This window comes from Psittacula echo, assembly GCF_963264785.1.
Source record: "Psittacula echo genome assembly, chromosome: 7".
Lineage (NCBI taxonomy): Eukaryota > Metazoa > Chordata > Aves > Psittaciformes > Psittacidae > Psittacula > Psittacula echo.
Window position 1 is genome coordinate 58,916,516 of NC_137740.1, and position 27,401 is coordinate 58,943,916.

Genomic DNA, 27,401 nt, shown 5'->3' on the forward strand with positions numbered 1-27,401 from the left:
CTACTCTTGATGACCCCCTCATCCTTGATATGTCTAGAGATGGTGTCAAGAATAAGTTGTTCCATCACCTTTCCAGGGATGGAGGTAAGGCTGACCGGTCTATAATTACCTGGGTCCTCCTTCTTGCCCTTCTTATAGACTGGCGTGACATTTGGCATCCTCCAATCCTCAGGCACCTCTCCCATTTCCCACGACTTACCAAAGATGATGGAGAGAGGCCTAGCAATGACCTCCGCCAGCTCCCTCAGCACCCGTGGGTGTATTCCCTCCGGACCCATCGATTTATAGATGTGCAGATTGCTTAACTGATCCCTAACCCAATCCTCATCTACCAAAGCAAACTCCTCCTTTATCCTGACTGCTTCTGGGGCTACAGGAATCTGGGGCCCCCGGGGAGAGTCTGCAGGAGTAAAGACAGAGGCAAAGAAGGCATTCAGCACCTCTGCCTTCTTGATATCCTCTGTCTCCAGGGCACCCTCCTCGTTCAGCAGTGGGCCTATACTGCCTCTTGTGTTAGTTTTATGCACTATGTATTTGAAGAAGCCCTTTCTATTGTCCTTAACCCGACTTGCAAGATTAAGTTCCAAGGAGGCCTTAGCTGTCCTAATTGCCTCCCTACATCGTCTAACAACTGTCCTATATTCCTCCCAAGTGGCCAGCCCCTCCTTCCATAATCCATAGATTCTCTTTTTCCCCATGAGTTTGCTCAGCAGTTCCTTGTTTAACCATGCTGGTCTCCTGGCTCCCTTACTTGATTTCCTACCCATTGGGACGCTGTGATCCTGAGCTTGGAAGAAGTGGTCCTTGAGAGCCTTGAGCCCCTTTACCCCCTTGGTCCTTGAGCCCCTTTACCACCTAGTACCCTTTCCCATGAGACTTCCCTTAGCAATTGATTGAAGAGGCCAAAGTTGGCCCTTCAGAAACCCAGAATTGTGGCCTTGCTAGGTTTTCTATTCCTCCCGCACAGGATCCTAAACTCCACCATCTCATGGTCACTGCAGCCAAGGCTGCCATTGACCATCACCACTTCAACCAGACCCTCCTTGTTGGTGAGTACTAGACCCAGCAGCGCTCCTCTCCTAGTTGGTTTGTCCACCATTTGCATTAAGAAGTTATCATCAGTGCACTGGAGGAACCTCCTAGACTGTGAATGATTGGCTGTTTGAGTCTTCCAGCAAATACTGGGGCAGTTAAAATCCCCCATGAGGACCAAGGCATGTAGTTGCGAGGCTGCTTTCAGTTGCCTGTAGAAAGCCTCATCAAGTCCTTCATCCTGATCAGGGGGTCTATAATAGGCCCCCACAACTGTATCACCCGTACCAGCCTGTCCCTTAATTCGTGCCCACAGACTTTCCACTTGTCCCTCATCTGCCCCTGGACAGAACTCAATACATTCTAGTCGCTCTCTCACATAAAGGGCAACTCCACCACCTCGCTTTGCTGACCTATCTTTCCTAAAAAGGACATAGCCATCCATGATCACGTTCCAGTCATGTGAGCTGTCCCACCATGTCTCTGTAATTGCCATCAGATCATAACTTTTAGAGCACACACAGACTTCGAACTCCTCCTGTTTATTCCCCATGCTGCGTGCATTGGTGTACAGGCATTTCAGGGAGCGAGCAGAGCACGCTAATGGCACCCTTGGGAGGCGGGAGGCCTTCTGGTCAATGCCCCACTAGTTCAAACCCAGCTACTACCCCCTCGCACTTTGAATCTAACCTAAAGCTCTGTGAGTGAGCTCTGCTAACTCTTGCCCTAGTACCCTTTTTCCCCTGCGGGACAGGGTCTAAACAACTATCCTTTCCCTCAAACGGAACAATAGGTTGAGAGTCCTCCCTAGTCTGCCATCCTTCAAGCCCTAGCATGTTTCTCTTGGGCTTGTCCCTAACAGGCCCAGTTATCTCCCCTTCCCCCTTCATATCTAGTTTAAAGCCCTGTCAATGAGCCCTGCTAACTCCTGCCTCAAAAACCTTTTCCCCCTCTGGGACTGGTGTATCCCACCTGCCACCAGCAAACCAGGTGTCTCATATAGCAGCCCATGATTGAAAAACCCAAACCCCTGCCTTTGGCACCTGTCACATAGCCATACATTAATCTGCAGACTCTTCCTATGTATCTCTTCACCCTTGCTTGTAACAGGAATGGAGGCAAACACCACTTGTGCTCTAGACCCTCTAACCAGCCGTCCCAGGGCCCTGAAGTCTCTCTTCATTGCCCTTGCCATCCTTGTAATAATTTCATCACTGCCACCCTGAAAAACCAGCAGCGGATAGTAGTCAGAGGGCTGCACCAGATCAGAGAGTTTCCTTTGAACATCTCTAATCTGAGCCCCAGGTAGGCAGCAGACTCCCCTGTGGGATGGATCTGGTCGACAAATGGGCCCTTCTGTTCCCCTCAGAAGGGAGTCACCCACCACAATTACTCTTCTTTTTTTCTTGGTTGAGGAAGTTCTAAGGCATGGGGGTGAGTGACAAGCCGTAGGTGACTCACTAGATAGATCTACTCCTCCATCTCCATTTACCTGGCCCTGTAGTTCCAAGACCTCATACCTGTTATTCAAGGGCAGCTGGGAGGGAGGAAGGGATTGCGAGGGTTTTCGCTTACCTCTCTGAGGAGAGGCCTCTCTCCATACCTCCTTGTCCCTTAAGTTCACTCCTTCTATCTGATGGTTGGAGGGAAGGGGCTCCATCACTTGTTCAACCACTTCCCTCTGCCCTTGCCTTAGGGTGTGGCTCCACCAATCTATTTCACTTTCGCATTCTCTGATGGCTCTCAGCCTTTCTACCTCCTCCCTCTGTTCAACCACCTGCCTGAGCAGATCATTGATTCGCTCACACCGCACACAAGCAGTGTCACTGGCTTCCTTCAATATAAGTGCCAGGCTCAGGCATTTGCTGCAGCCAGAGACCTCCACGGCCGCATGTCTGCGGGAAGGCTCAGCCTGGGTACCCACATTATTCCTCACTACAGCTTTTGATCGTGTTGTGACCATGACCTATCTGGTCGATCGGTCCGTCTACGTCTCTCCGCACAAGCAAGCATTCCTTCCTCCTCCTGTGCTCCAGGCGAGTCCTCCTGATCAGGCGGTCATCCCGCTCTCCTGCCCGCGCAAACTGCCTCACTGTGCTCCTGGTCGCTCCCGCTCCCTGGGCAGGTTTTTAACCACTCACAGCTGGTGCTGCTCCTCCTGGCTCCGCCCCTGGTGAGTCAGCTCCTCGTGTGAGCTGAGCTGCCGGCTCCTGAGCAAGTCCTGTCAAGGACTTGAGGCTCCCTCCTCTGTGGCTCTTGTCGCTCTGAGGTGAGGCTCCTGGACGCTGATCTCCCCCCACTCTGCTCCGGTGTTGCAGGTGTCCTCTCTCAAGCTACTCACCCCAGCATCAAGAGCTTTCGTCAGGGTTTAGGACTTCTGGTTTGAGTGGGTAGAGTTGTTTTTTCCTATTTTTGAGATTACATCCAAGTGCAAAACAAATCCACAACCAAAATTGTATTTTGAATCAGCCCAGTCTGTGATGACTTTGTGAATTGGTGTGGAAGTGAAGGTAAATCAAAGTATTTCACTTTGGTTTTGACCTTTTTGATGTAAATTGGCTGCTCTTTCAAATGAGAGATGTTGTAAACTGGAAACAACATTTTCAAGTCAGTCTAGCAAGGGAAATTATATGGAAGTCCTCCCTGCAGTTCTGGTCTGAACGAGCTGTTGACCTGGAGCTGACCCTGAGAAGAGCTTGGTGGTTTGGATGTTTCTCTACTGATTTTTCCATGTGCATTCTTGTACCTTCTTGTTTTTCATCGTCAACGGTATGTGGAACCTTGCTCTGTGTTAACCTGCAAGTCCAGATGCTTGTCTATCTGGAATTCTGTAAAGCCTTTGTCACAGTCCCCCACAAAATCCTTCTCTCTAAATTGGAGAGAGATGGATTTGATGTGTGGACTGTTCAGTGGATGAGGAATTGGCTGGATGGTTACACTCAGAGAGTACTGGTCAATGGCTCAGTGTCTAGATGGACAGTAGTGACAAGTGGCATCCCTCAGGGGTCCATACTGGGACCAGTACTGTTTAGTGTCTGCATCAACAACGTAGCCAGTGGATTGAGTGTGCCCTCCTCAAGTTTGCAGATGACACGAAGCTGGGTGATGCAGTTGACATTCCTGAGGGACAGGAAGCCATCCTTGTTGTCCTATTTAAGACATTTCAGTTCTTTATTTTTTGGTGTTTGTGTGTGAGCTGCTTAGGAGTTCAAAGGTTTCTGAGAGATTTCTCTAGTAAGAGAGGTGAGCAGGTGGTTCCTAAGGGCACTACACAGGTGAATATAAATCCTAATTTGAGGCATGGTTTTCCCTTATATTGAAGTTATGATGCTCTTAGGACAAGGAGGACAGTGGAAATGTTGCCCCTTTGAATGTGCATCTTTGGGGATTCTGCTGTGCCTTTCACTGCATTCTAAACATGTTGGTTGTTTTGACATGAAGCCATATATATTTTTATGGGGTAGGTTTAGAGGTTTTCTAATTATTGTAATTTTCTTGTTTGCTTTCAGAGTCAGATTTACAGATCTGTCAACACAGAGCACCAACTTGCTGCACCAAAAAAATGGAAGAAAGCTACCAGGCAGCTGTTCGAAGGGAGAGGACTCAAAGTATTCAGGCACTGAACTTTGAACTGAAGTACATGATTGTTGGTCACATCACAGCTTTTCAAGGTAGGAACTTTTGAGGTGCTGCAATTCTATGAGTAGTTTATAAAAGTATCCTCTGCAATCAAAAGGAAAACTTTTTGTTTCTCTGGCGTTGCATGCTGTACTTACTGGCTTATGGGTTTACTTCTCTGCTCTTTGATCCTGCTTTTTGGATGGCGCTTAATCTTGACTGGTATTTTAAGCATCTGCCTAAATCTAATTTGGAACAGATTTAAGCTTAGACCTTATCCCTGGGATCATTTTAAAAAAGATTGGTGTGGACTTCTTCAAGGCATTTTCAAATGTCATTCAGATGCCTGATGGCTGGTTATGTGTTTTGATATTCTCTTGTGTTGCCAAACCATTTATAGGTGTAAAGGAAAATGCATTTATTTGTTAATGCTGAAGAATAAGTGCCCTGATACATCAAATGAGAACACTGCTCTCTCTTCCTGTCAAGATGTTTCACTACCAGGCAGGTGACATGAAGAGTGATCTGTTTTCAAGAATTATGGCCACGCAGTTGAATATGAGTGCATGAAGGAACCAGTGTTGTGAAAGTTTTTTCTTATAACTCTTGCAATTCTCAAAGCTACCTAGCCCTAGCAGGTTGATGTAGGTCTATGTAGTTTATTCATACAAATAGTTATTGTGTTATGAAAGGGAGAGGATACTTGGGTAGGATTGTGCACTCTACAGTGGTGAGCACTGGAGACTTTTGCTCCAGAAAGGCATTTAAGCATAGGCTGTAATCTTCAAATATGGAAGAGTTGAGTAATTACATCAATCGCTGATTGATGAATCCAGCTTACTGACTTCTGTGGGCCTAATTACATGCTTAATTTTAACTCAGTGCTTTGCTATGTTTAGTGCTGAGCACCCTCATGCAGTGGGTTTTGAAAACAAAGCAATAGTTATTAAAATACAAAGTATTGAGGTCTGTATGACTAAGCCCATTGTTACAAGGCAAGTTTTATCACAGGAGCTGTTTTGTCCGATTTCTTCCATTTCAGTGAAAACACTATGAATAAAAGATGTGGAACTAGATGATCTTAAGGTCCTTTCCAACCCTAACCATTCTGTGATTCTATGTGATTGACAAGAAGCGATCGTACAAGTCCAAAAGAGATGTGTAAGGGCAAGATAAAAATTGGTTTCTGGTTTTAGTTGTTTATCTCTTTCCTTTGTTTCATACCAATGAGTGAGAAATGGTATTTGGTTTATTTTGCAATTAATTTCTGTAATTTTCTTAATAACCACATGATCAAAAACTTACGTTGGAGGGCACATTGGAGGAGCACTGCAGTGAAAGGGTAACTGTTGGTGCTGTAAAATGCTGGTAGGTTATTCAAGCAATCTTTCAGTACTATGATTGAATAAAGATAAGGTCAGAGTAGATTAACCTACCAGCCCTTATAGGTCAAGCCTGCAGCTTTATTGTCTATTGCTGATGAAGCCTTTTCATGGCATGAAAGAAGTAGGTGGATATTTCACACAGTTTAAATTTACAAGCATTTTCTGGAAGTGGGTTAATAGTTGTTTGTTGTAGTTTGTTATGGCTGGCCTTCTGTCTGCGCTAAGCACTTGAAAAATGGAACTTTTCTCTCTTGCATTGGGAGCTGCTTTTGTTCTTTGCTTTTCTCCCAGGTGTCAGTGAAAAGCCTCTCTCTTATCTTGTGCTCTAAAAACATTCTGTTGCTAAGAGTAGTACTGTGTGAGACATTTACTAAAAGGAAGATCTTTGCCTGAAATTAACTCTGTCCTTTCAGTCTGTTTTGGTTTGTTGTTTTGAATGATAAAGTGTGAGCGTGCCAGAAGAACATTTCAAGTCTAAGAAAAGAAATATCCTTATTTTAGTAGCTTTCTGGCACATTTCAGGTTTTCTGTTTCTTGGAGCAGTGAAAATTGGCTCAGACTTGCTAAAAAAAATAAGCAATTTATCCGTTTGTAATGGTGTTCACTTGTACATTTTTCATGCACAATTTACCTTCTCTTATATATACCAATTTTTAGTACTGTTAGTGTAGTCAAAGCAAAGCAGTAGTTATTTTTGCTCCCTACTGCTGAGGAAAAGAAATCTTAACTGCTTTTCGTTTACTTTTAGTAGACAATACTGTTAGTATTACACCCATACTGATGGAGGCGTTTTCAAGACTTAATGTATGGTACAAGAAATGGATTTTCGGGACTCCAGTTTTGAGAACATAGTGGTGGGAATGAAATTTCAGTGAGAAGAAAGCAATGTTTGTGATGTGGGGAACAGAGAGGATGTTTTAAGTTCTCATCCCCTTATATTCTTTCATCAAAGTCAAAGGACACTTAGCTCTGAGGACCTGAAGTTAGGTACCACAGGTATTACTAGGAAAGAGCTTTCTTATCTGGGTAGGAGTTTTGATATAAGTTTGGTTAAATGCTCACCATGCACCACCTGGAATGCTACAATTGACTGTGCGTGTTTTGGACTTAGAGGTTTTGGGTGGGGTTTTTTTTTTCTATTTTGTAAATGAAAATGTTCTTGAAGTAGCTTTGCTCACAGCTAAACAAGACAATTTTCACATGTGCTGGATGTAGTTGTGCAAAATAATCACTATGTAAAACTTGATTAAATATACCACAGGCTTGCTATATTTAGGCTAATGCCCAATCCATACATATGGACAGCTTTAGCACTAGAGGTTCATTTCCCTTTCAAAGTTGCCAATATTAGCAGCCCAGTCCTCACTCAAACACTTGATAATTCAAGCTTCTGCATGGATATATTTTGCCTGAACTACTGTCTCCAGTGCTGTTGCTGCCTGATTTGAGTAGGAAGAGGCACACTGGTATCGGCTGCAAGCCCTAAGATGCCCTTCCTACTAGTAACAGGGTAGGAGGAGGGGAAAGAGGGAGGAATGAAAGGGCCAGCTCACTGCTTGCGAAGCACGTGACCAGAATCAGCTCCTGAAAATTCTACATTGTCACCAAATCTTTTGGGTGTTTGGCATGGTGAATATAACGAGGCCTCAGGGGCAGGGTTTCCTGGAAAGCTGATGGATTCACTTTCTCTTAGTGTTTTGGTCTATGGTATAGCCTGAAAGTCATAATCATGATATTAGTCACTCTACAGATGTTCTAGTAATGACTCTGCCTTTGACTCCATTTAGAACAAGGTGGAGTAAGTGGATGAGATGTGTAAGCATGCCAGAATGCAACAGGAATAGCATAACAGAGGAGAATGTGCCTGTTATTATCCCAGTATGTCACCCTATGGCTCTTCACCAGTGGCTTTGGTTTTAGATACATTTTGGAATGGGTCTGTTTGTCCCATCTGAAAATTTGCCTATCAGAAATGTCTCTGCTCCTGAAATGTGTGGCTGCAGCCTGAAATGCCCAGCAGAACCATTGAAATGAAGGATCATATAGGTTGCTTTCATTTGGTTAATCACTTCGCCCTTTGGTAACCAAAAGTTTCTCCTTTGAAGTTACTGGTTTATTTGTCCCAAACTTTTTTAGGCTTGCATGTGAACAAATGTATTGATTTAGCTTAGATTTATGTCTGTAATCATACTACATGTTACTCGGAAATGAAGGATCATATAGGTTGCTTTCATTTGGTTAATCACTTTGCCCTTTGGTAACCAAAAGTTTCTCCTTTGAAGTTACTGGTTTATTTGTCCCAAACTTTTTTAGGCTTGCATGTGAACAAATGTATTGGTTTAGCTTAGATTTATGTCTGTAATCATACTACATGTTACTCGGCACAGTCATCCTTCTGTTACTCACCCCCTCTCAATTTCTTCATGCAGTCCCTGAGCTCTTCAGGGACACTTCTAAGCAAGGCAACTGCTTCATTGTTAGTGGATTAAAAGTGGTGTGGGTGTGGAGGCTGAAAGTTGCTGTCAGAAGAGGTATCAATAGTCTGATGGGAAAGCTTTGTTGTGGGCAGACAGCAGCGAGAAACCTGGCCTTCGTTTTCTGTGTCCTTTATGGAGTGCTAACAGGTGCTATATAAGCACCCACAGAACACTTGGCTCTGCTTCTGTCATCTTATGCTGAGGCTAATTTAAGGTAATGAAAACCTAAACACTGGTGATTTATTTGTTCTGTTGATGGTCTCTGCAGAGAGGCAGAACAAGATATTTTGAAACCTACATCACATTTCAGTCACCGAATTGGCAGGTATTAAAGATACAGTGAAAGGCTTTATTTGAGCTTTGCAGTTGAAGAAAAATCAATTCCTCTTCTTTGCTGCACTTCTTGCTTTTACACCAGGCAATAGGCATTGTTCACTCACAGCCTCTGAAGAGAAAGCTCATAAATGAAAGTATGGTGGTCATAAAGCAGTAATTTTGTGGTGTTTCTCTGAACTCCCATTCATTTAACCTTGGTGGGTTGAATGGCAGGGACAGATGCTCATATATTCTCCCAGCTATAGATCGGCTTTGTAGTACTCTCTTCCTCTTGCTCTTAACTCAAAAGTTTTGGCAAAGCCGTGCTTATGTTCCACTTTATATGGAATGGGGAGATGTTGGGAAAGCTCCTTGCTGCTATTTCTAGTAACTGGGGTTGCAGTGCTATTGCTGTGTGCACACATTGTTTTGCCCTGTTATCTATCATCTGATCCAAGCAAGCAACTGGAAAGGATGTGACTGGTACAAGGCAGAGGGGGGTGACCTAGTTGTAGCCGTGATGGGACTCCTGAATGTTATTAAAATGACTGAAAATTAATGCCCAGTTGATCCCAAAAGTCCTTAGGCACAAAGGTTTTGATCTGGCATCCTCCTTGGTGAATGTGAATGGTCGTGTCGTTTCTGTGGGTCTTGGGATGGATAGCTTTAGTGTGTCCAGTAATCAACTGACCTGACCATCCCCAGAAAGAAGCAGTAAAGTACACTGGCACTCAGAGCTAGAAGGAGTCAAACCCATTCTCTAATTTGGCTGAGTTGCAGTGTTGCTGACACTTTACTGAATTTCAGAATATCAGCCTGAAATAGGGGTGTCTGCTTAATGTGTTGACATGCAATGAAATCCGCAAAACAAAAAAGCCTTGCCTGGAGAAGTGTACTCTGTTTTGTAGTTGACTGCTATATGACGTGTAGTCACAATGCCAGAGGTGGATGCAGTCCAAAATCAATGAGCTATTTAAAAAGGGAAAAAGCTAACCATCACCAACTGAAACCTGCCAACCACCACCACCACCAATGCCTCCGGTTTCCTTTATTTACTGCTGGATTACAGAAATGCAGGACTGTTGTTTTTCTAAATAGCTGTTTGTAATACTTGTACTAGTTGGTCTTTTGTTCAGCCAAATTGCTATCCACCGCTTTTTGCTTGCATAACCCTGCTAAGCAGAGGTTTGTACTCTGCTCACCTGCGAGTGGAAAGCTGGCTGAGATGTATAATTTGGTTTTGACTCAATGTAAAAATGACTCCCTGTAGAGAGGTAGGAGAGAGGGGCTCAATTAGAGTATTTCTGTCCACCTTCTGCATACTACTCATTCCTATTCCAGTGCACCAAATGATCTGTTTTCTAGCTGGAGTGAAAGCCTGTTTTATGTATGGAACCCAAGGGAGGTTGGAATATTCCTTTCTAGCTGTAGCCTTGCACATGTGAGCTGCATGCACATGGACTAGTGCTGGCCGTCTTGTGTGGGATGCTAGGTGAGAGAAGTCTGTCCTCACCAAGCCTTTTCTTTCGGCTGCTGCTGTTCTCTGTTGAAATGTAAACATAGTTCTTTATAGGGTACTTTGTTTCCATATATGTCAACCTCTTTTGGAACAAACTTCAGTATGGGTGCATTGGTACTAGGCATGGATACGGAGAGGCACAGGGGAGGAGCATCATACCACAGGAAGAGCCAAGATTGCAACTTAGTTAATCTTTGTGACATCTTCTGATCCATCTATGAAGTATTCGTGATTTCTAGAGGTCTTGGAGGGGATGAGAATTCTGTCTGGCTGTGGTCTTGCGAAGCTTTTGCTGCAAAAGAGATGTTCCTTTTGTCTTTGATCTTGGCAGGGTTGGGTTACTTTGCCCTGACTGTGGTCCTGGTCAGTGTTTCAGGGCAGTATGAGGAAGAGGTGTTCTGCATCACTGTTTTGGTGGTAAGATTCCTCATTTGTGTTTTGGTGCTACCTCCTTCAGAGGAAGGAATTCCTCTGGTTTGCAATCGCTTGTAAACTAGTTTATAGTGGTTGGAAGCAATGGAAGGTGAACTGTAGCGTAAGACAGCCAGAGTCCATTAGAAATAAGTAGCCTGTGTGGCGAGAAACTCACATGCTATAGTGGTGAAGCATTACCCTTGTAGGAGATAGTTTTCTGATTCTGCCCCCCTGTTGTTAACCTCCTCATTTGTGCCATCTCTGTTGATCAGATGTCAGGAGCTACCGTGTGTTCTCCCATGATGCATACAGGTACTGTCAGATCGGGAAGGCAGTGGGGCCACCAAACACAACCTTGTCCAGTGGCCAGTAAACAATCAGGGAAATAGGACAGAGATGTGAACATGCTTCATTTTCATCCCCTGGTTCCCTGGAGAAGGATGGTTTGCAGGCTGAGTTGAGGCTGAGATGCGCCCCTTATTCCTTGGTAACATTATCCATTGTTGGACCCACAACCCATTAATGCCTCTTTCACTGAGTTATCTTTCAGCTACCAGAAAGAAAATGGCAATGGTGACCACATACTCACTGTGATTTCATTATGTGTCAGGTTGCTTGCTTTAAACATTCTCCTACTAATTTCCCTTTTGTCACTTCATTTTTAAGTTTTATTGTTTCAAGGTACAGTTACTGCCAGTATAATGATTCATCTTCTGTATGCCATGTGTAGTTTTAGAGCCCAAGGCTTTGCTGAGACTTCAGTCTTTGCATGTGGGGTGAGGGAAGGACTGTTACATTCTCTTTTGTAATTGCCTTTTCTCAGCAAACTATAAAAGTGATAGCTTGCAATGTGATATCCCCACGTGCTCTCACCTTCTATCTTCTGAATGTGCAAAATCAAAAGGAACTGTTGGTGATGTGCCAGGGACTGTGAGTAAATATTAGCAATACATGGTAAATGGTGATTGTTCAACTCACTATGCAACTTGTGTGTGTTTGGTCTCTAAATGTTTGCAATGGTGTTGAGGTGTTGTTCTTTTGGCTGAAAGACTTCTTGTGATCCTTTGGAACAATACCTGATCAGAAGTTGGCTGTATGCTTTTGTTAAGATTCTGGGTTCAGATGGACAATTTCATGCTGTAAATCACAAGGGAATGAAAGTGTTGCTTATCTGGTGTCTTGTCTTGTTACATTTTCCACAGAGATTGGAATTGGTGTGATGTTCCACTATCCATAAAGAAGAATGTGCTTTATTTCTATTACATGAAAGTTGAAAGTTAAATGTGGAATAAACCCCAAATAAACCTCCATCTTTAATTTTTTTTTTATGTAGTGCATATGAAACATAAAAAGATTGTGTGCAGAAGTTCACCCCAGCCTATCGTGTCCTCTAAAACCTTGAGTGCCTCTTGATTTTTCCCCATACTGTTTCACCTACTCTAATGTACATCATGAAAATGAAGTATCCAGTGCTTTTTACTACTTTCACTGTTTTTCGTTGTTATCTGAATCCTGCTTGAAAACATCATTTCCATAGTCAAACTCCTGATCACATTTTCTATTTCCTTGATAGTGTTACCTTCCTGCACCTCAAATACGTGTTTCATCTTGTATTTTGTAGCATAGCCAATGCTGCTAGTCAAGTGTGATTCATGATCTCAATGTCAGTTACTGTCACAGGCCAGTAATGGCAACTTTTTCATTCACTTGGGATAAAAATTCAGATGGGTAACTTTTTAGAGTTCTCTGTGCTGTCTTTCATGTCAGAGGAGTGTGCACTGCAAAGATCCTCTGCACCTTCATTGTCTTTCTTCAAAGGCCGTTCTTAAAACTCTCCTTGTGATAAACAAAACACTTCTGAAAGGTCAATCCAAAATATGCTGTATCCACTGCCTGTTATGTTGACCAGGTTCATATCTGTCAGCTATCTTGCTGTCTTTTTCCTTTCCATTTGTTGACAGCTCTGAGACAGGCTCCGTGCTTTCTGCTGGATCTCTACAGCACCTGTGATCCTGGTGTTCTTTTAGCATCCCTAACTTCCGTAGTGACGTACATAACTGTTGACCTTGGTAATTTTTGTATGTTTGTAATTGTATTAATGTAGCCCCTTGCTGTGCCTTGTCATTTGGGAAGCTTGTTAGGAAGGAGAAATGTAGTCTTTAACACAGAAAAATCCAAGGGAGGGATAATGGAAGAAATCCCACTTTCTCATCAGAAAATTCTGATGACTTTATGCTTTCAAAATCACAAATTCGAGTGGAAAATCTAATGAAAACTTGTGAAGAACACTTAATTCTAGCCATGGAATGTAACAAACTGTCTTCAAACCTTATCTAGTAGGAAGATCATGTCCACAGAAATCTCTGTAGGGTAACTAAAGCTAGTGACTGTATTGCTGTGAGTGGATTTCTCCTTAAACATAGGAAAGCCTTTTATCATCTCATTTATTACATGTAAATGACCTTATAACAATCTGCAATTGACAGTGACACTGTAGAGTCGCCAACACTGTGAGTAGGTAGATGTTATCAGAGTTCATGCACATTGTATGCAAGTTTGATTTGTGAAACAGTGTGCAGTTCTTTTTCAGAAATGCAATATGCATGATTGTGCTTGTGGATAACCAGGGGATATTAGTCTTAACAGAAGCTTATATTGGTAATCATTATATACTTATGAGCATCAATTTTTTTTGACCTGTTGCTAGAATTATTGTGCTTTGAGTACTACACAGAAGTGTTATATTGTTTAGCTATCTTGGTTGCTTTTAAAAGTGATTAAATATGGATTTTTATTTAATTGCTTGGCCAAAGGCTTTAAAGGGTGGTATAATTCCATGTGAAGTGGGGAGAGAAATATACATTAAATATACTTAAAAGGAAACAGCAAGTCATCTAGGTAAGATATCATGCATTTAGACTTTATAATCACCATGTAAACTTGCTTCCTGGCCTTGTCTAGCTGTTGCTGTCATTTGAAACCTAGAATGCAAGCAATTTGGGGCAGGGACAGTTCTTCATTATCTATTTATAACTGTGGTTCATGCAATGTGGGTAGGGCGTATCAGTGCTAGAACAAGACATCTAATGAACACGCACGTCATGTGTTGGGTCGTCTTCTATGTTTGCGTTCCCATTTCACTTGTTTGTTGTCATAAGGATCTTTTTCTTCCTCTTTCTTCTTTTCAGTACCTTGACAGGCTCTTTACTGTATCTCCAGATTATAAAAGCGTGGTGTAAGTGTAGCCCAATGAATCAGTAATAAATTAGTCCAGATAGAAGTAAAACACAAAGATAGCTGGAGAGAAGGAAAACCTGCAAAGCAAAGTGAGCAAATGGATTTGAGGGTTTGACTACCTGGGGAGCCTTTAACACAGGTGCTCTTGCGAGGGCAACATTTTTGTGGGAGTGTTTCTGGAATCTCATTTTGAGTCCTTTCTTCTGGAGTTACACAGTTGATTCACAGTTGTGTTGTGAAATTTCCAAGGTCTTCTTGAAATGGGCAGAAGGTTCTTCTGATGTGGCATCTCCATACAGGAAGCATTACTGCTTAGTATCTAATGACATGAAGTCCCTCAACCCAGTGGCTCCACTGCAGTTGTGTGAATAATTCAATACATCTAATGAAATTAAGTTATTCTCAGTGCAATAAAGTCCAAGTTCTGACTTGCCTTAAGTTAATCTGACATTTGGGGGGGGTAGGGGAGAAAGGGTGAAGACCCAAAACCAGTGCCTAAAGCGGTCTACAGGAAATCTGGAGAGGGGCTTTTGACAAGGGCATGTAAAGATAAGGTGTTATTTCAGTAATTCAGCTTTTAATTGCATATCCTTTTCTGCCAGAAATGATTGTTTAAATGTCCTCTTGTTTTATCAGCCCTTTTATTGTGAGATTGAAAACAGGAAAGACAATTATGTTAGGCCATTTTTAGATGCAAAATTTATTCTTTGAGCAAGGGTATAGGTACATTAACATTGAAACTGTTAGGCAATTCAATAAATGCTGGAGAAAAAACATTGGAGATAAAGTTTTGATAATGCAATGGAAGCAATGTTTTGACAATGTAATGCAAAAGGATTGATGTACAGGAATTCCTTCTCCTTGTTTCTCACTGTTGCCTCAGGAAGATGATTGAGCACGACTGACAAGGTTAAGAGAGCAGATCTCAAAGCAAGTATATTCAGGAGAAAACAATTGGTTCAAACCCCAGCCCCATGCCCTAGTAATGATAGTGTGGCATTTGTTTTCTATCTGCTCTCTACTGCCAACTTTCATGGATAAAATGAATTTTACTCAGAAAATGAAATGTGAATTGGCGTGAAGAAATATACTTCCATTATTTTCTTGCCTTATTTTAGAAAGAAAATGTGGAATGTCTTAGTTTCTTCTGGTTTTTTTTTTTTTTTTTTCTCTTGGAGCTATCAGTTCATCTCTGTTATGCAGATGTATTTTGCTTTCTACTTTTAAAGTAGTTTGTATATATGCCTTTTAGTAATGCTGTGTGACATAATGCATTATTGATCTCAACTGCTAAGTGTGTGTAGTTGTAAAAAGAGGATAAAATAACTTTTTTCCTTCCACTTATTAACAGAAGATGACTTATTGCAGTTGCTGTCATGTGAGGTATTATATTTATGGGCTAGGACATCATTGTGCTGTATATAAAACCCTAAGAAAATATGCCAGTGCCAGGATGATGACTGTATTACTGTAACATGAGAGACAGCAGAATACAGACAGATGGAGGGTGTGTAAAAGCGATAGGCTCATATTTTTCAGTGTACGAGACAGCAGTCTTAGTGTTTATAAGCCCATTTGTAATATTGGGATTGTTAGATCAGATTTCAGAGTTTCTGTGCTTCATCTTAGTTCAAAATTTGCTTGTTCCTCTAGAATGTCAAGGCTTCCCAAGTGCCCACAGTTGGAGGGCATTGTGGTTGAAGTGGATAGGCTTTGAAGGGTAGTTTAGGTTAGAGCTGTATTTCAGGGATGTGGAGCTGTTGGAGAGAGTCCATGGAGATGGTGTGAAGGCTGAAGCACCTCTGCTATGGAGATGGGTTGGGAGAGCTGGGCTTGTTCAGCCTGGAGAAGAGAAACCTCCAGGGAGACCTTAGAGCAGCTTCCAATGCTTAAAAGGGCCAAGAAGAAACCTGTAGAGGGGCTTCTGACAAGGGCCTGTAGTGACAGGTCAAGGGGAAAGGGCTTTGAACTGACAGAGATTGAGAAGGGGAGGTTTGGCATAGGTTTCCCAAAGAAGTTGTGGCTGCTCCATCCCTGGCAGTGTTCAAGGCCAGGTTGGACGGGGCTTGGAGCTACCTGCTCTAGTGGAAGGTGTCCCTGACCGTGGCAGGAGGTTGGAACTGGATGTGCTTTAAGGTCTCTTCCGACCCAAACCATTCTGTGGCTCTAGGAAAGTCATTGTGACGACACCAGAGTTTAGCCAGCATGGAACAAGCATCCTGCACATCGCCAGCACCACCTGGAGCTTCTGCTTGAAAACAATGCCTTCTGTACAGGGCAAAGAAATTATGGGATATTATTTCATTCTTACATGTAGCCTAAGTACATTAGGCCACAACAACATTACCTCAGTTTGCAACATTTGCAACTACTCTCTATTGTGTGGGCCGATATTTTGTCTGCAGTGTTACAGTGGTTTATACTTACTGGGCAACCTGACAGTTACGCCCTCCATTTGATCCTGCTTTTTGTATTGCTGTGAAGTCTGGGTCATACTTCCTGGAGCAAAGGTGCAGACCCAAGGTGGAAAGCAATCAGAGGAGCAAATAGCATGAAGTGATAACTCAGTCTTCATGTATATAACCTTCTTTCAGTACTGTTTGGGATAATCAAAGAATTGATCTGTGTACTGGAAGTAAAATTAATTTTAGTGATTCAGAAGTGCTCTCTCAATAGGCCATTGCATCCTGCAGTTACTGTAAGAATTTATATGTAAGATGATTTTCACACATGCAGGCTCTATCTCTGAGTATCAAGCTACTGAATAGCAATGGCAGATGTTACGAGGTAGACAAACTACCAGTGTGGGACAAAGTAGCTCTTGCCAAGATGAATGTTGTATTGTACCTGAAATCCTACGAATGAGAAATGGTGTCCCCTAATTTAAATTAATTTATATCATCTCTACAAAGCTGAATGTTTGGGCCTTGGCTTTGGTCCACAAACTGTTAAAATCCCTGGTCATCTTTCCACTGATTTAATTGAGCTTGGACCCTGGCTCCAAGAATAGAATTACAATGCTTCTCTTTCTCAAGTGAGGATTACTTTATTTGGATGTGCTATGGAATATATTGCTAAGTGGCAAATGAATGAACCCCAATTGGTATGAGCCAGCTCAAAATCACTACTGAACAACCTCCTCCTGGCAATCTGCAATGCAGCTCACAAATATGGATTTTTGTGAGGAGGATCGTATATTGTCTTGTGCTGGAGGGGGAGTAGGAAATCAGAAAGTGCCAAAAGAACATATGAGATGGTTGTACTTAATTTGTTTGTGTATATACACATATACATAATATATATATGCACATACAGAGAGAGGCAGGCACATGCTTTTTTCATCTGGATTTATTTAATAATGCTATTTATGGAGGCTGAGTCCAGCAGAAGAACTAAATATGTAAAGACCCAAAATCCAGTGGAGGCAATTTTCTGCTGAAAACAAACAATTCTTATGATGTTTTAATAACTTACATGCTAAATGTAGCTGGTGAAATACTTTCGTCATTCCCCCCCCCCCCCCCCCAAATTCTTAAGTCTGTGGTGATCAGACACACCTTCCTTACTGCTTCTGTATTCAGTAGCAACATTTGGAAAAGCTGGAGGAAGAGGAGCAATACTTTGATATTCAAATGCACAGAGTAAATTCTAGGCACCTACTCATACAAATAGTAAGAGAGGAGAGGACGTACTTTGTTTCACTGGATTTGCCATTGTGGTTGGATAGGAAAATAGACGGTTTTATAGTCGGAGCCCTTCAGGGTTCTGTGGCTAAAGAAGGACTTCTGTGTCTGAAACATTCTCCCCAGCTGTATCAATTCATCTAATAACAGATGCCATCCTTCCCTAATAACCTTTTATTTTCCATAGTCCTCAGTCTGCCATCCTTACAGCAAAGGTATTGCTGTTCAAGACTAGATTTATTTTGAGACATTTATGTCTGTTGTACAGCAACACACCTGACATCAAGCTAACCCAGCAGAGCATACAGCTCAGGCATGCTCTCAGCTCAGATACTTCACCCAAGTAAGTCTGAGAGCTGCAGGCGCTGGCTGAAGATGGAAACAGAATTAGGTTGCTGATAGGGAGCTCTCTGGGAGTGGATATTGAGGTTCAGTCATTCTTTCTTGCAGACTGTAGCCGATGCCACATGCCAAGGTTCATTTGGTAGTACACAGCTACCATTTTTTCTGAGTGTACTATTAACTTCAGGGTGTATTGTAGTTTCTTAATGAGTCAGGTACATTTTCAGCTGGAGAATAGGAAATGTCACTGCTGTGGTTTAACACAGAATTTGTTTATTTTTCCTTATCTAGACACTTTCTAATGGGACGTGAGATTTGTCATCTTCTGTGTTTTAGTTATTCACAAGTAACTTCAATATTTATATATTTAGTCAATATTTAGTTATTCACAAATAACTTCAATTCCTCTCCCCCTTCTTTTTTTTTCCCTAAGTATATTCTGTAGGTTTGAGAGACAAGGTTAACCTCAACAATGATTTTTGCTATTGCAAAAAGGAATACTTAAGGATTTCAAGGACAATTGAGACAAAAGTAAAAACTCTATGAGAAGAATTATCTGCACATCTGCCCACTGTCTGCTTAGAAATAATGTTCTCATGAATAGCAAAGGTGAAATAAGCCCAGGGATGGCACAGCTTCAAGGAAAACACAAAGAACTAATGAAGGCTTCTAAAACTTCTTAGTCATCTCTCTGTCTGCAAATCGATTCTCTGGTTCTCCTCCTAGCTACTTGAAGATGAGTGACTCGAGTGAAGGCTTTTGAGTTACATTAGGTATAACTGGTGTAAATTACAGAAGCATGAGACCCACAGTGCTTTATATTGTGATGGCAGAGACAAATCTTGCCTAAAGATTCCTGGTTCTGTAGAGGATGAAACATTCTTTTTCCTGTCATCACTCAAGGCAACAGGTAGTTTTATCTAATTTTATAATCTGTCTGAACAGAAAGTTTTGAAGCTATAAACGTTACTTTAGGATGTGCTTTCTTGCATTTCCGAAGCCATCATCAAGGTCTTTTCTTCACTCAGGCATCTTTTCCTATAGGTCTGGCTTTGATCTTGCTTTATGACTGACAAGTTTTGTAGCAATTTTTAGGGACTTTTCATTTAAAGATCAAATAGAAAATTAAAAAAATTTAAAGATTAAATAAAACTGGGATACTAAAAGCAAAAAGCAGGCTTACAACCACCCCTACTTCCAGCCCTCCCACTTTTCCCACTGAAAAAGTGAAACGCACCTTTTGGGATTGCTGTCTTATCGAGTGCCACCAGAACATGTGCTGTGTTTGGTGCAGTGCAGGATCCTATTTAAGCAGGGGTTCTGAAGATCTGGGATAATCTTGGAGTGAATGAGGTGGCTAGGTGTTGTGGTTTAAGCCCAGCTGGTAACTCAGAACCACGCAGCTGCTCTCTCCCTCCCCACCTCCTTCCTCCCTCAGCTCCCAAAGGGATGGGGAGGAGAATGGAAAGAATGTAACTCCCACAGGTTGAGGTAAGAACAGTCCAGTAACTAAGGTATAACACAAATCACTGCTGCTACCACCAATAATGATAAGGGAAATAACAAGGTAAGAGAATACAACCACTCACCACCTGCCAACCGATACCCAGCCCAACCTGAGCAGTGATTGCAGCTGCTTGGCTTCTCTACCTTCCAGTTCATGACCGTCAGCCCCATTGTCCCAGAGTCAGAGCAACCAGGTGATGATGTGCTCCCCTGGTTGACAGGTAAAATCTTTTCGCATATTCGTAGCTCTGATGAGGTCCGAGGTCGAGAAGTCACCTGTTCTTCCTCCGATTCACGTACTAACTCCTGGTCAGATGCTGTCCTGGGTGGTGAGTACATTGTTTCTTCATTTTGCTTCATCTTTCTTGCCTCGTTTTTGCTTTTCACCTTGCATACAGGGGCAACCGATACTGGCACGAATTGGTCCTCTGGTTTAGCTGCAGTGATTATCACTGTGGTTGGAGTGGCTGCAGTACCTGTTGTTGGCATTTGGGCAGCTGCTATACTTGTCACTGAGGCTGTTGTAGCTGCTGTGCTTGTCACCGAGGCTGGTGTAGGTGCTGTGCTTGGAGCTGGAGTAGGTGAACTGTCTGTTACGGTCAGAGTTTGGGTAGCTGCTGTACTTGTCACTAGGGATAGTGTAGCTGCTGTATTTGGAGTTAGAGTAGCTGCATTGTTGGTTGCTTTGCCATCAGATCCAGAGACATTGTTTTCCCTTTGAAGGTGCTGGATAGTGTTGAACAGAGCTCTGTAAGCATAGGCCAAGCCCCAACACGTTGCCATGATTTGTCCCTCTCTGGTATGACCAGGATGACAACACACCTCATTTAAGTGTTTTACTAATTCTGCTGGATTTTGCACTTGTTCAGTGGTGAAATTCCAAAGCACTGGAGGGGCCCACTGACCTCGATGCTTGCCCACGCTTTCCCACACACTCTGCCACTCATGGCTGTCCAGCCTTGGGGAAAATCTCTCAGTCCTCCTATATCATTGTCTAACTCTAGACAAGGTCCAAATCTGACTCTGCTTAACTTTCAAGATCAGACAAAATGGTCGTGGACAAAACACACTCTGTATGCGTGCCAGCACGGTGATCCCCATCACAATCAGCAGACAGGTCTCAAGGGTATTCAAAGGCCATTCAAAACCTTCAGAACTCTCAAATGATGCTGTAAATGGTCTGGTGGGGGAGCTGGGAACATCAGGGAAATTTCTCCCTCACAGGTTGACCACCTGAGGAGGGGAAAAGGGATGTGTAATTGTTAAACACTTCTATTATGTACCACCCAAAGTATAGAGGTCGTGACCACACTGGGAATGCAAGCCAGATCAATTTAATGATCAATGATTCTATTGTATTACAAGTCATTACCATAAAGTACAATGAAACAAGAACCTCAGCCCAAAGCCCCCAGCCGATAAACACTAACACAGCAAATACCGGCTGTAAATAAGGTATGACATGCTGAAACTCCGAGATGAAGAGCAACAACTTTGAGAGCCAATAAATCAGCATTGTGACGAGTGACTATTAATCCAAAACAATAATTGTTTATCACAAATACAATTAGACACACTCAGGTCAGATCTGTCATTATCCTCAAACCTTTGTGCCCCACACTGGGTACCAAAAAGAACTGTCGTGGTTTAAGCCCATCCGGTAACTCAGAACCATGCAGCTGCTCTCTCACTCTCCCCCCACCCCCCACCCCCCTTTCAGATGAGATTGGGCATTTTCAGAGTGGTGTGGCCGTAGGCAAAGGATGAGAGAAGCAGTTCTCTCTGTTAGGGTAGTATCTAAGCACTTGTGTGAAGTGCTGGGGAGCCACACATAACTGCACTCAGGCCAGGGAAGAGACTGCAAATACAGTTACTTTTCTTTTAGTGTCCTTTCTTGAAAGAAAAGCTCAATATATTCTTATTATATTCTTGCCAGCTCAATTTTTTTATGCCTAATGACACCAATTCATTCTAATCTTTCTTCCTTGATGTGACTCACTGGCTCCCAGCCAGGTTTAGCCATAGGTTCATGTACTTTCAAGATAGACACATGCTTAGGTTCTTTGTTTGTGTGGTACCAAAGAACTCAATATTCTGTAGATCAACCATTTTGGTTTTGCACAGGTTTTAGTCATCTCCCAGGAAATGAGTTTCAATAGCCTGAAGGCTCCTGAGCAAAGTAACTCAAGTCTATTTACATGGTAACCTTTGAAATGCTCAGATTCATACGCATGATAATTTGAGTAAAGATTTGGATATAAAAGTGGAATTAAACCTTCATGATGACCTTTAGAATAATTTGGACACATTTTCATCTTGGCTTGCTCTTTAAAACCTATGCAGTTACTGATCCATTATGTGGGTAATGAAACATTATCTGAAATGGTTTTAATATCTGTGTTGAGCTGTAAGTGTGAAGAGGCTCTCTTGTTAGTATTTGGATGCTATTTCTGGTTTGTTTTCAACCTGACTTATAAGCATGACGAGGTATGCAAGTGTTCGTTCTCTTATTTTCAATTTTGCACTCCATTTAGATTCTTTGACTGTATCCCTGCTTGTGCATCCTCCAAGGGGAAGGAGGGTCTCAAGATTTTAAGTATTGAAGAGATTTACTCCTATTAAAACCTACTAAATATGTATATTACATGTGAAGTCCTGGAAGTTCTTCATTCCACTTAGTTTTTACAGAGCTAACTCTGCTACTTTAAATGCCATCCTTTTTTGTATCCACATCATGTCTGTCACCAGTGATATTGAGGACCATTTGATGTTTGGTTAAATCATATTAATACATCATATCTGTACATGATGTTTCAGAAGTGGTAATTTAAGAGAAGGAGCATGAACACCCTGAATACCCTTTGCAGTGGAAAACCACGCGATAGCTTCAGCTGTATGGCTTGTAACCAGGCGTGGTGCAGGTTGGACTCTCAGTGTTGTTGGTTTTTAACCTTGTAATACAGAACAAGTCCCAGAATTTAGTTAACAAATATTCTGAGTTAGGATAGTGTGTAGTCAGCATGAAACTATAGATCAAGTTGAAATATATGGGAGGGTCACCACCAAACCAGTCCTGGAAGGAGAAAAACGGGAGAATCACGTATGTTCTGTTTAAAATCTGTTCTGAAAACTGTGATAATTATGATGTACACCAGCAAATCTGAACCCATACAACTTGTAGGCCAAGAAGTGTGCAGCGCGATTTCATTTCGTTTACACAAGCAGATTTCCATATGTGACATCATTAAAGTCTGAATAGTGACCTTGTATTCTTTGTATAGCTGGAAAAACACATTGTGATACTATGGACACTACTGCTTCTAAGTTGAGGAACAGAATTGATCAGGGGTGTATGTGTGGATCTTTGGCTGGCAACAGGGAGAAGGAAAAAAAATACATCAGCTGTCCACCCATTTTTTATTGAAAATGAAATATTTTTCAATCAGCATTCTTGAAGTGTGGCAGTCCTTTTCAAAAGAACCTATTCAGCATCTCACAGGGACCCTGGAACTTCCCTGCTGGCCCTGTGTGGGACCAGAGTGTTTCTATTTACCGTTCATGGACTTGATTAAAATCAGAGCTAGACTGAATTTAACTCTGTCAATGTTCTTGAACATCTCTGAATAACTGAACCTATTTTACCCCAGAACAGAAACAACATGCTTTGCAATCATATTTCTTGTTGAAAGATTCCTTTTGATGTTAGAATTCCAGATTAATATAGTTAAAATCCCAGATAGGCAGCACTTGTGGTTCCTTGCACTTTCAAATCAAAATGCTGCTGTTGGGGTATCAGAAGTGCTTGGGGGCTTGTTAGTAACAAAACCATACTCCATCCCAAAACATCTACCTACTTCCATAGATGGGAATTTGCATGCACATGTCAGATGTCTCAAACTACCCTCAGGTAGTTTCTCATTTTAGGCAGCAGAATTTCCTGATGAAAAATAATATTTGTTAAATACTTTCCCAGTTGTATTATTTATTAAATCTATATTGAACGTGTCTGCCTACAGAATAAATTCATTTCAGCTCAACAGCACAACGAGCCATTCTAAAGAATAATAAAGGCAAAACAAAGGAAGAAAAAAAAAGTTACTTTTAATAAAAAAAGCCAGATGCTGACTTCATCTATTCTGGGGAAAGAAAACCCAGGTAAATTCAATTGTTTTCATTGAGTCCCTTTAGTGAAATTATATCTAGTGTTTTGATCTAATGCAATTCTTAATGTAGTAACATCTTTTGGCTCAAGAGGCTCCTTACTCTTTCCAGACCAATAAATCTCTGTAAGGCTGTTGCATGAAGTTGCTTTTAGTGCTTTTGGCAGCAGGGGTAACTCATGTTGCTTATAGATGATTTCTTTGTGGGGGTTTATTTTAGCACGTTCTGATAAATTTTGCTCCTTTAGTACAGCTTCTAATAAAAGAAAGGAATGCCTTTTTTGTTTTCAGAAATTGTGAGGTGTGTTTTTAAAGAAAACAATTGTAACTTTTTAGGGCCCAATGAAAATGAGAATGTAAGTCAAGCAATAAGGTAATTATTACAGTACCGTTAATTTACCGAGCTTTAAATACCAGTATGAAAAGTGGCTGTTGAGGCCTTGATTTCAATCTGTCAGCAGAGACCTTGTATTGGACCTGTAGGCTCTGATTCTACAAGCACAGTGCTATTGAGGGCAAAGTTAAGAACACACACGTAAGATCATCACGAGCGAGATCTTAGCAACATGTTTCTTCCTGTTGTTGTCTACTCAATTCCCAATTTTCAGTTAAAACATGTTCTATAAACTGGATGAAGATACTGGTTGGCAGAGTGTCAGCTTTCACACCCCTTTTCTATAGGACGTCTTGAAATAAAGGTGACTTAAGGTCACCTAAGGAATGCTCAGAAAGAAATCTACTCTGAAGTGCTCAGTAGAATGGATTTTTAGAGCTTCACCTCTTCCAGGTTTTCTGTGCACTGTGCCAATAACATGCATCCTGGGTTTAGGTCTTCCAGGTCAAATTCTTTGGTAGTGAAAAATGCAGCTTTACAGCAGCAGAGTTCTTTGCCATCTGTTTTCAATTGGGTATGTGAAGGCTAGAGAGTGCCAGGAGTGGATTAGAATCACATGGAAGACTCCAGATTTATTGTGTTTGCAAGTGGCAATTCACAGCAACATAGTGGGTTAGTGACTTCTGGGACAGAGGAAGGATTGAAGTTAAAAAAGAAGAAAACCAAGATTTTCCTGGTGATATTTATATAAAATAAGTGAAATTATATTTCTGAAGGTAAATGGCAGTAGGGTGAGATCCTTTAAAGGCAGCAAAAAGTTATTGGGCAAATAGGGGCTTGGACTCTGAGAACTGAGGGCATTATAGTTTGTGAAGATGGGAAAGAGTTCTCTATTGCAGATGTACAGGGTTGTGGAGGAAAAAAAAATCTCAAAACTGGAAAGATTCAACATGTGTGTTAATGATATCTCTGAGGAGGAAGTCTGCAGTAATCCTATTCTGCTCATTCACAAACTACTTATTCAAGAGTCAGAGCTTCCTGACAAGGAGGCTGAGATTTTGGAAGGAAGGTTTTGACTTCTGAAGCATAGTGTTTTGATAGGAGCCTAAGAGATTTAGGCTGTTTGTCACAGGAGCAGTTTAATTAGTGCTCTCATAGCTGATAGAGTTTTCAAACCTGAGAGTACTCCATCTTGAAACCAAGTGAGGTAATTTGGGTTCATCCTGAAAGGATTAGTCTTGACAGTCAATCTTCAGATACTTTCTGAGCGTAGAAAAAACAGCCTGTTGTAATGGTTTATTATTGCTATATAACAGAAAGTGATGTAGTCAAAGTCTAGTAGCTTTATTTATACTTTTCTCCTTGTTTTGAATGTGATATTCCATGTTTCCCAACCTTTTTGTTATTTATCAATGGTTTATTCTGAAAACTGACTGATGTGTTTTCAATGACTGTACTTGAAAAGTAAGGATAAGCAAACCTCTTTGGTCAACTGTCTTCCTGTGTGAATGCTCAGCAGTGTCAAAATAGCAAGCAATAAGGAGCAGCATTTAAGGGATAACATACCTTGGGTAGACCAAGTTGCTGTTTTATGGTCAGGATTTGGTCATATCCTTGGAGAAGATGACACCAGTCTTCTCATCTTTCCTGCTGCTTATCTGAGTTTGAACCTGCAGTGACAGACTATTCTTTCCCTGTGCTGCCATAACAAGTTGTTTGCCATCCACCTCTTAGGAACATCATTGCCATACACCCTAGATCTTGCTTTTTAGCTTTACTTTTAAGAGGGATCAGTGCTTGCTACACAGCAGGAAATTGAGTGCTTTTATTGATCTGATTTCATGACCCTAAACCAAAGGGTAATTGATATTGGAAAATGGTGATTTTAAATTCTGTTGTATAAAACAGAGTTATTTTGTAGCAATAAGTGCTGCAAGCTGGCAGTGAGGCCAAAAGCTTAATATGATTCAGACAAAGATTGCATGTATCCTGTTTATCCTGCAGAGCATGATTTACAATGGACAATGCTTTATTAAAGGGAGTTCATTTTTCAGTATGTTTTCTTTTTTTACCCCTGTAAAGCAGCTCAGATGCATGCAGTGGTTCTAAATGGGGCAGCACTCCACTGCAGCGTGACCATCTTCCCTACTCCCAACCTCCCATGTTTCTATTTTAATAGCCTGTAGGAATTGAACTGTTCTTCACTTTACACATCATTTACTTTATGCAGTGAATTGCTCAAAGCAACAAAACTGAAAAGTAATGAGCCATCCAGATGATTTTCACTCAATAAGACTTCAGTGCTGTGTTGCTTGGTTTCCTGTGATAGCAAGTTGATTGCTTTTCTGATCCAAACAATAATCTTAAGACAGGGCGTTAAGATGTAAAAAAACTTCAAGTACACATACAGATGCTAAAGCGATGTGTTGCCCTTCTCCACACCTCAGGAAACGTGGCTGGCTTGCTTAAGGCCAAGGAGAGAACTCTGTCAGCAGCCTTTTGCTGACAAGTTTTGTGTGCGATCCATAGGAGAGGGGATGGAATGTAGGTGCAATCACACCAAATGCTAGCAGTGTCTGCATTGGTGTTCCTTCTGTAATTGCAGAACGATAACTAAAGTCAGGGCAGCAGAAGTGTTGGCAACAAGACTGGCTAGTACCTAGTGCTAGGGAGGTGAGGACATAAAGGAAAAGAAGTCATTGCATTAATATGGATTTATACCTGTGTAGTTTGACCCATGTGTTCTTGGTCCTTTTTCTTCTCCATGGACTAAAATGCATTCCTCCCTGCTACTCTGTTAAGAAACAGCGTATGAAAGAATCCAGCAACAGGTATCACAGGCCTGCACACAGCAAGTGTGTAATGCATGAAGTAAGCTTACCTCAAAAAAATGTGACTGTGGCTTTAATGCTCAAATGAATACTAACACCTGGCTTTAAGGAACCCGACTGGAAACAACGCAGGCTCTTGGGCTGTGTCGTGGTTTAAGCCCAGGCCGTAAATCAGAACAACGAAGTCCACTTCCCCCCCCCACCTTTCTTCCCTCCGCTCCTGGAGGGACGGGGAGGAGAATCAAAAGAATGCAACTCCCACGGGTTGAGATAAGAACAGTTTAATAACTAAGGTATAACACAAATCACTACTGCTACCACTAATAGTAATAATGATAAAGGAAATAACAAGCAAGAGAATACAACCGCTCACCAACCGGTACCTCACCCCCACCCTGCCATGATCCAGCCCTTCCGGGAACTCTCCATTCTACATCCTGGGCATGACGTGCTATGGTATGGAATACCTCTTTGGCTAGTTTGGGTCAGGTGTCCTGTCCCTGCTTCCTCCTGGCTTCTCCTCCTCCCTGGCAGAGCATGAGACTCAC

General features: G+C 41.9%; 1 protein-coding gene across 1 annotated transcript in view; it reads left to right on the forward strand.

Moving 5' to 3' along the window:
• LOC308223650 (glypican-5-like) overlaps positions 1-27,401 on the forward strand; it is a gene marked incomplete at both ends in the record, with an annotated part of 348,155 nt that overhangs the window by 17,692 nt on the left and 303,062 nt on the right. Inside the window, one exon of the mRNA XM_080622975.1 lies at positions 4,542-4,703. Within this exon, the coding sequence (XP_080479101.1) occupies positions 4,542-4,703 (162 nt within the window). The remainder of the gene's footprint in view (positions 1-4,541; positions 4,704-27,401) is intronic.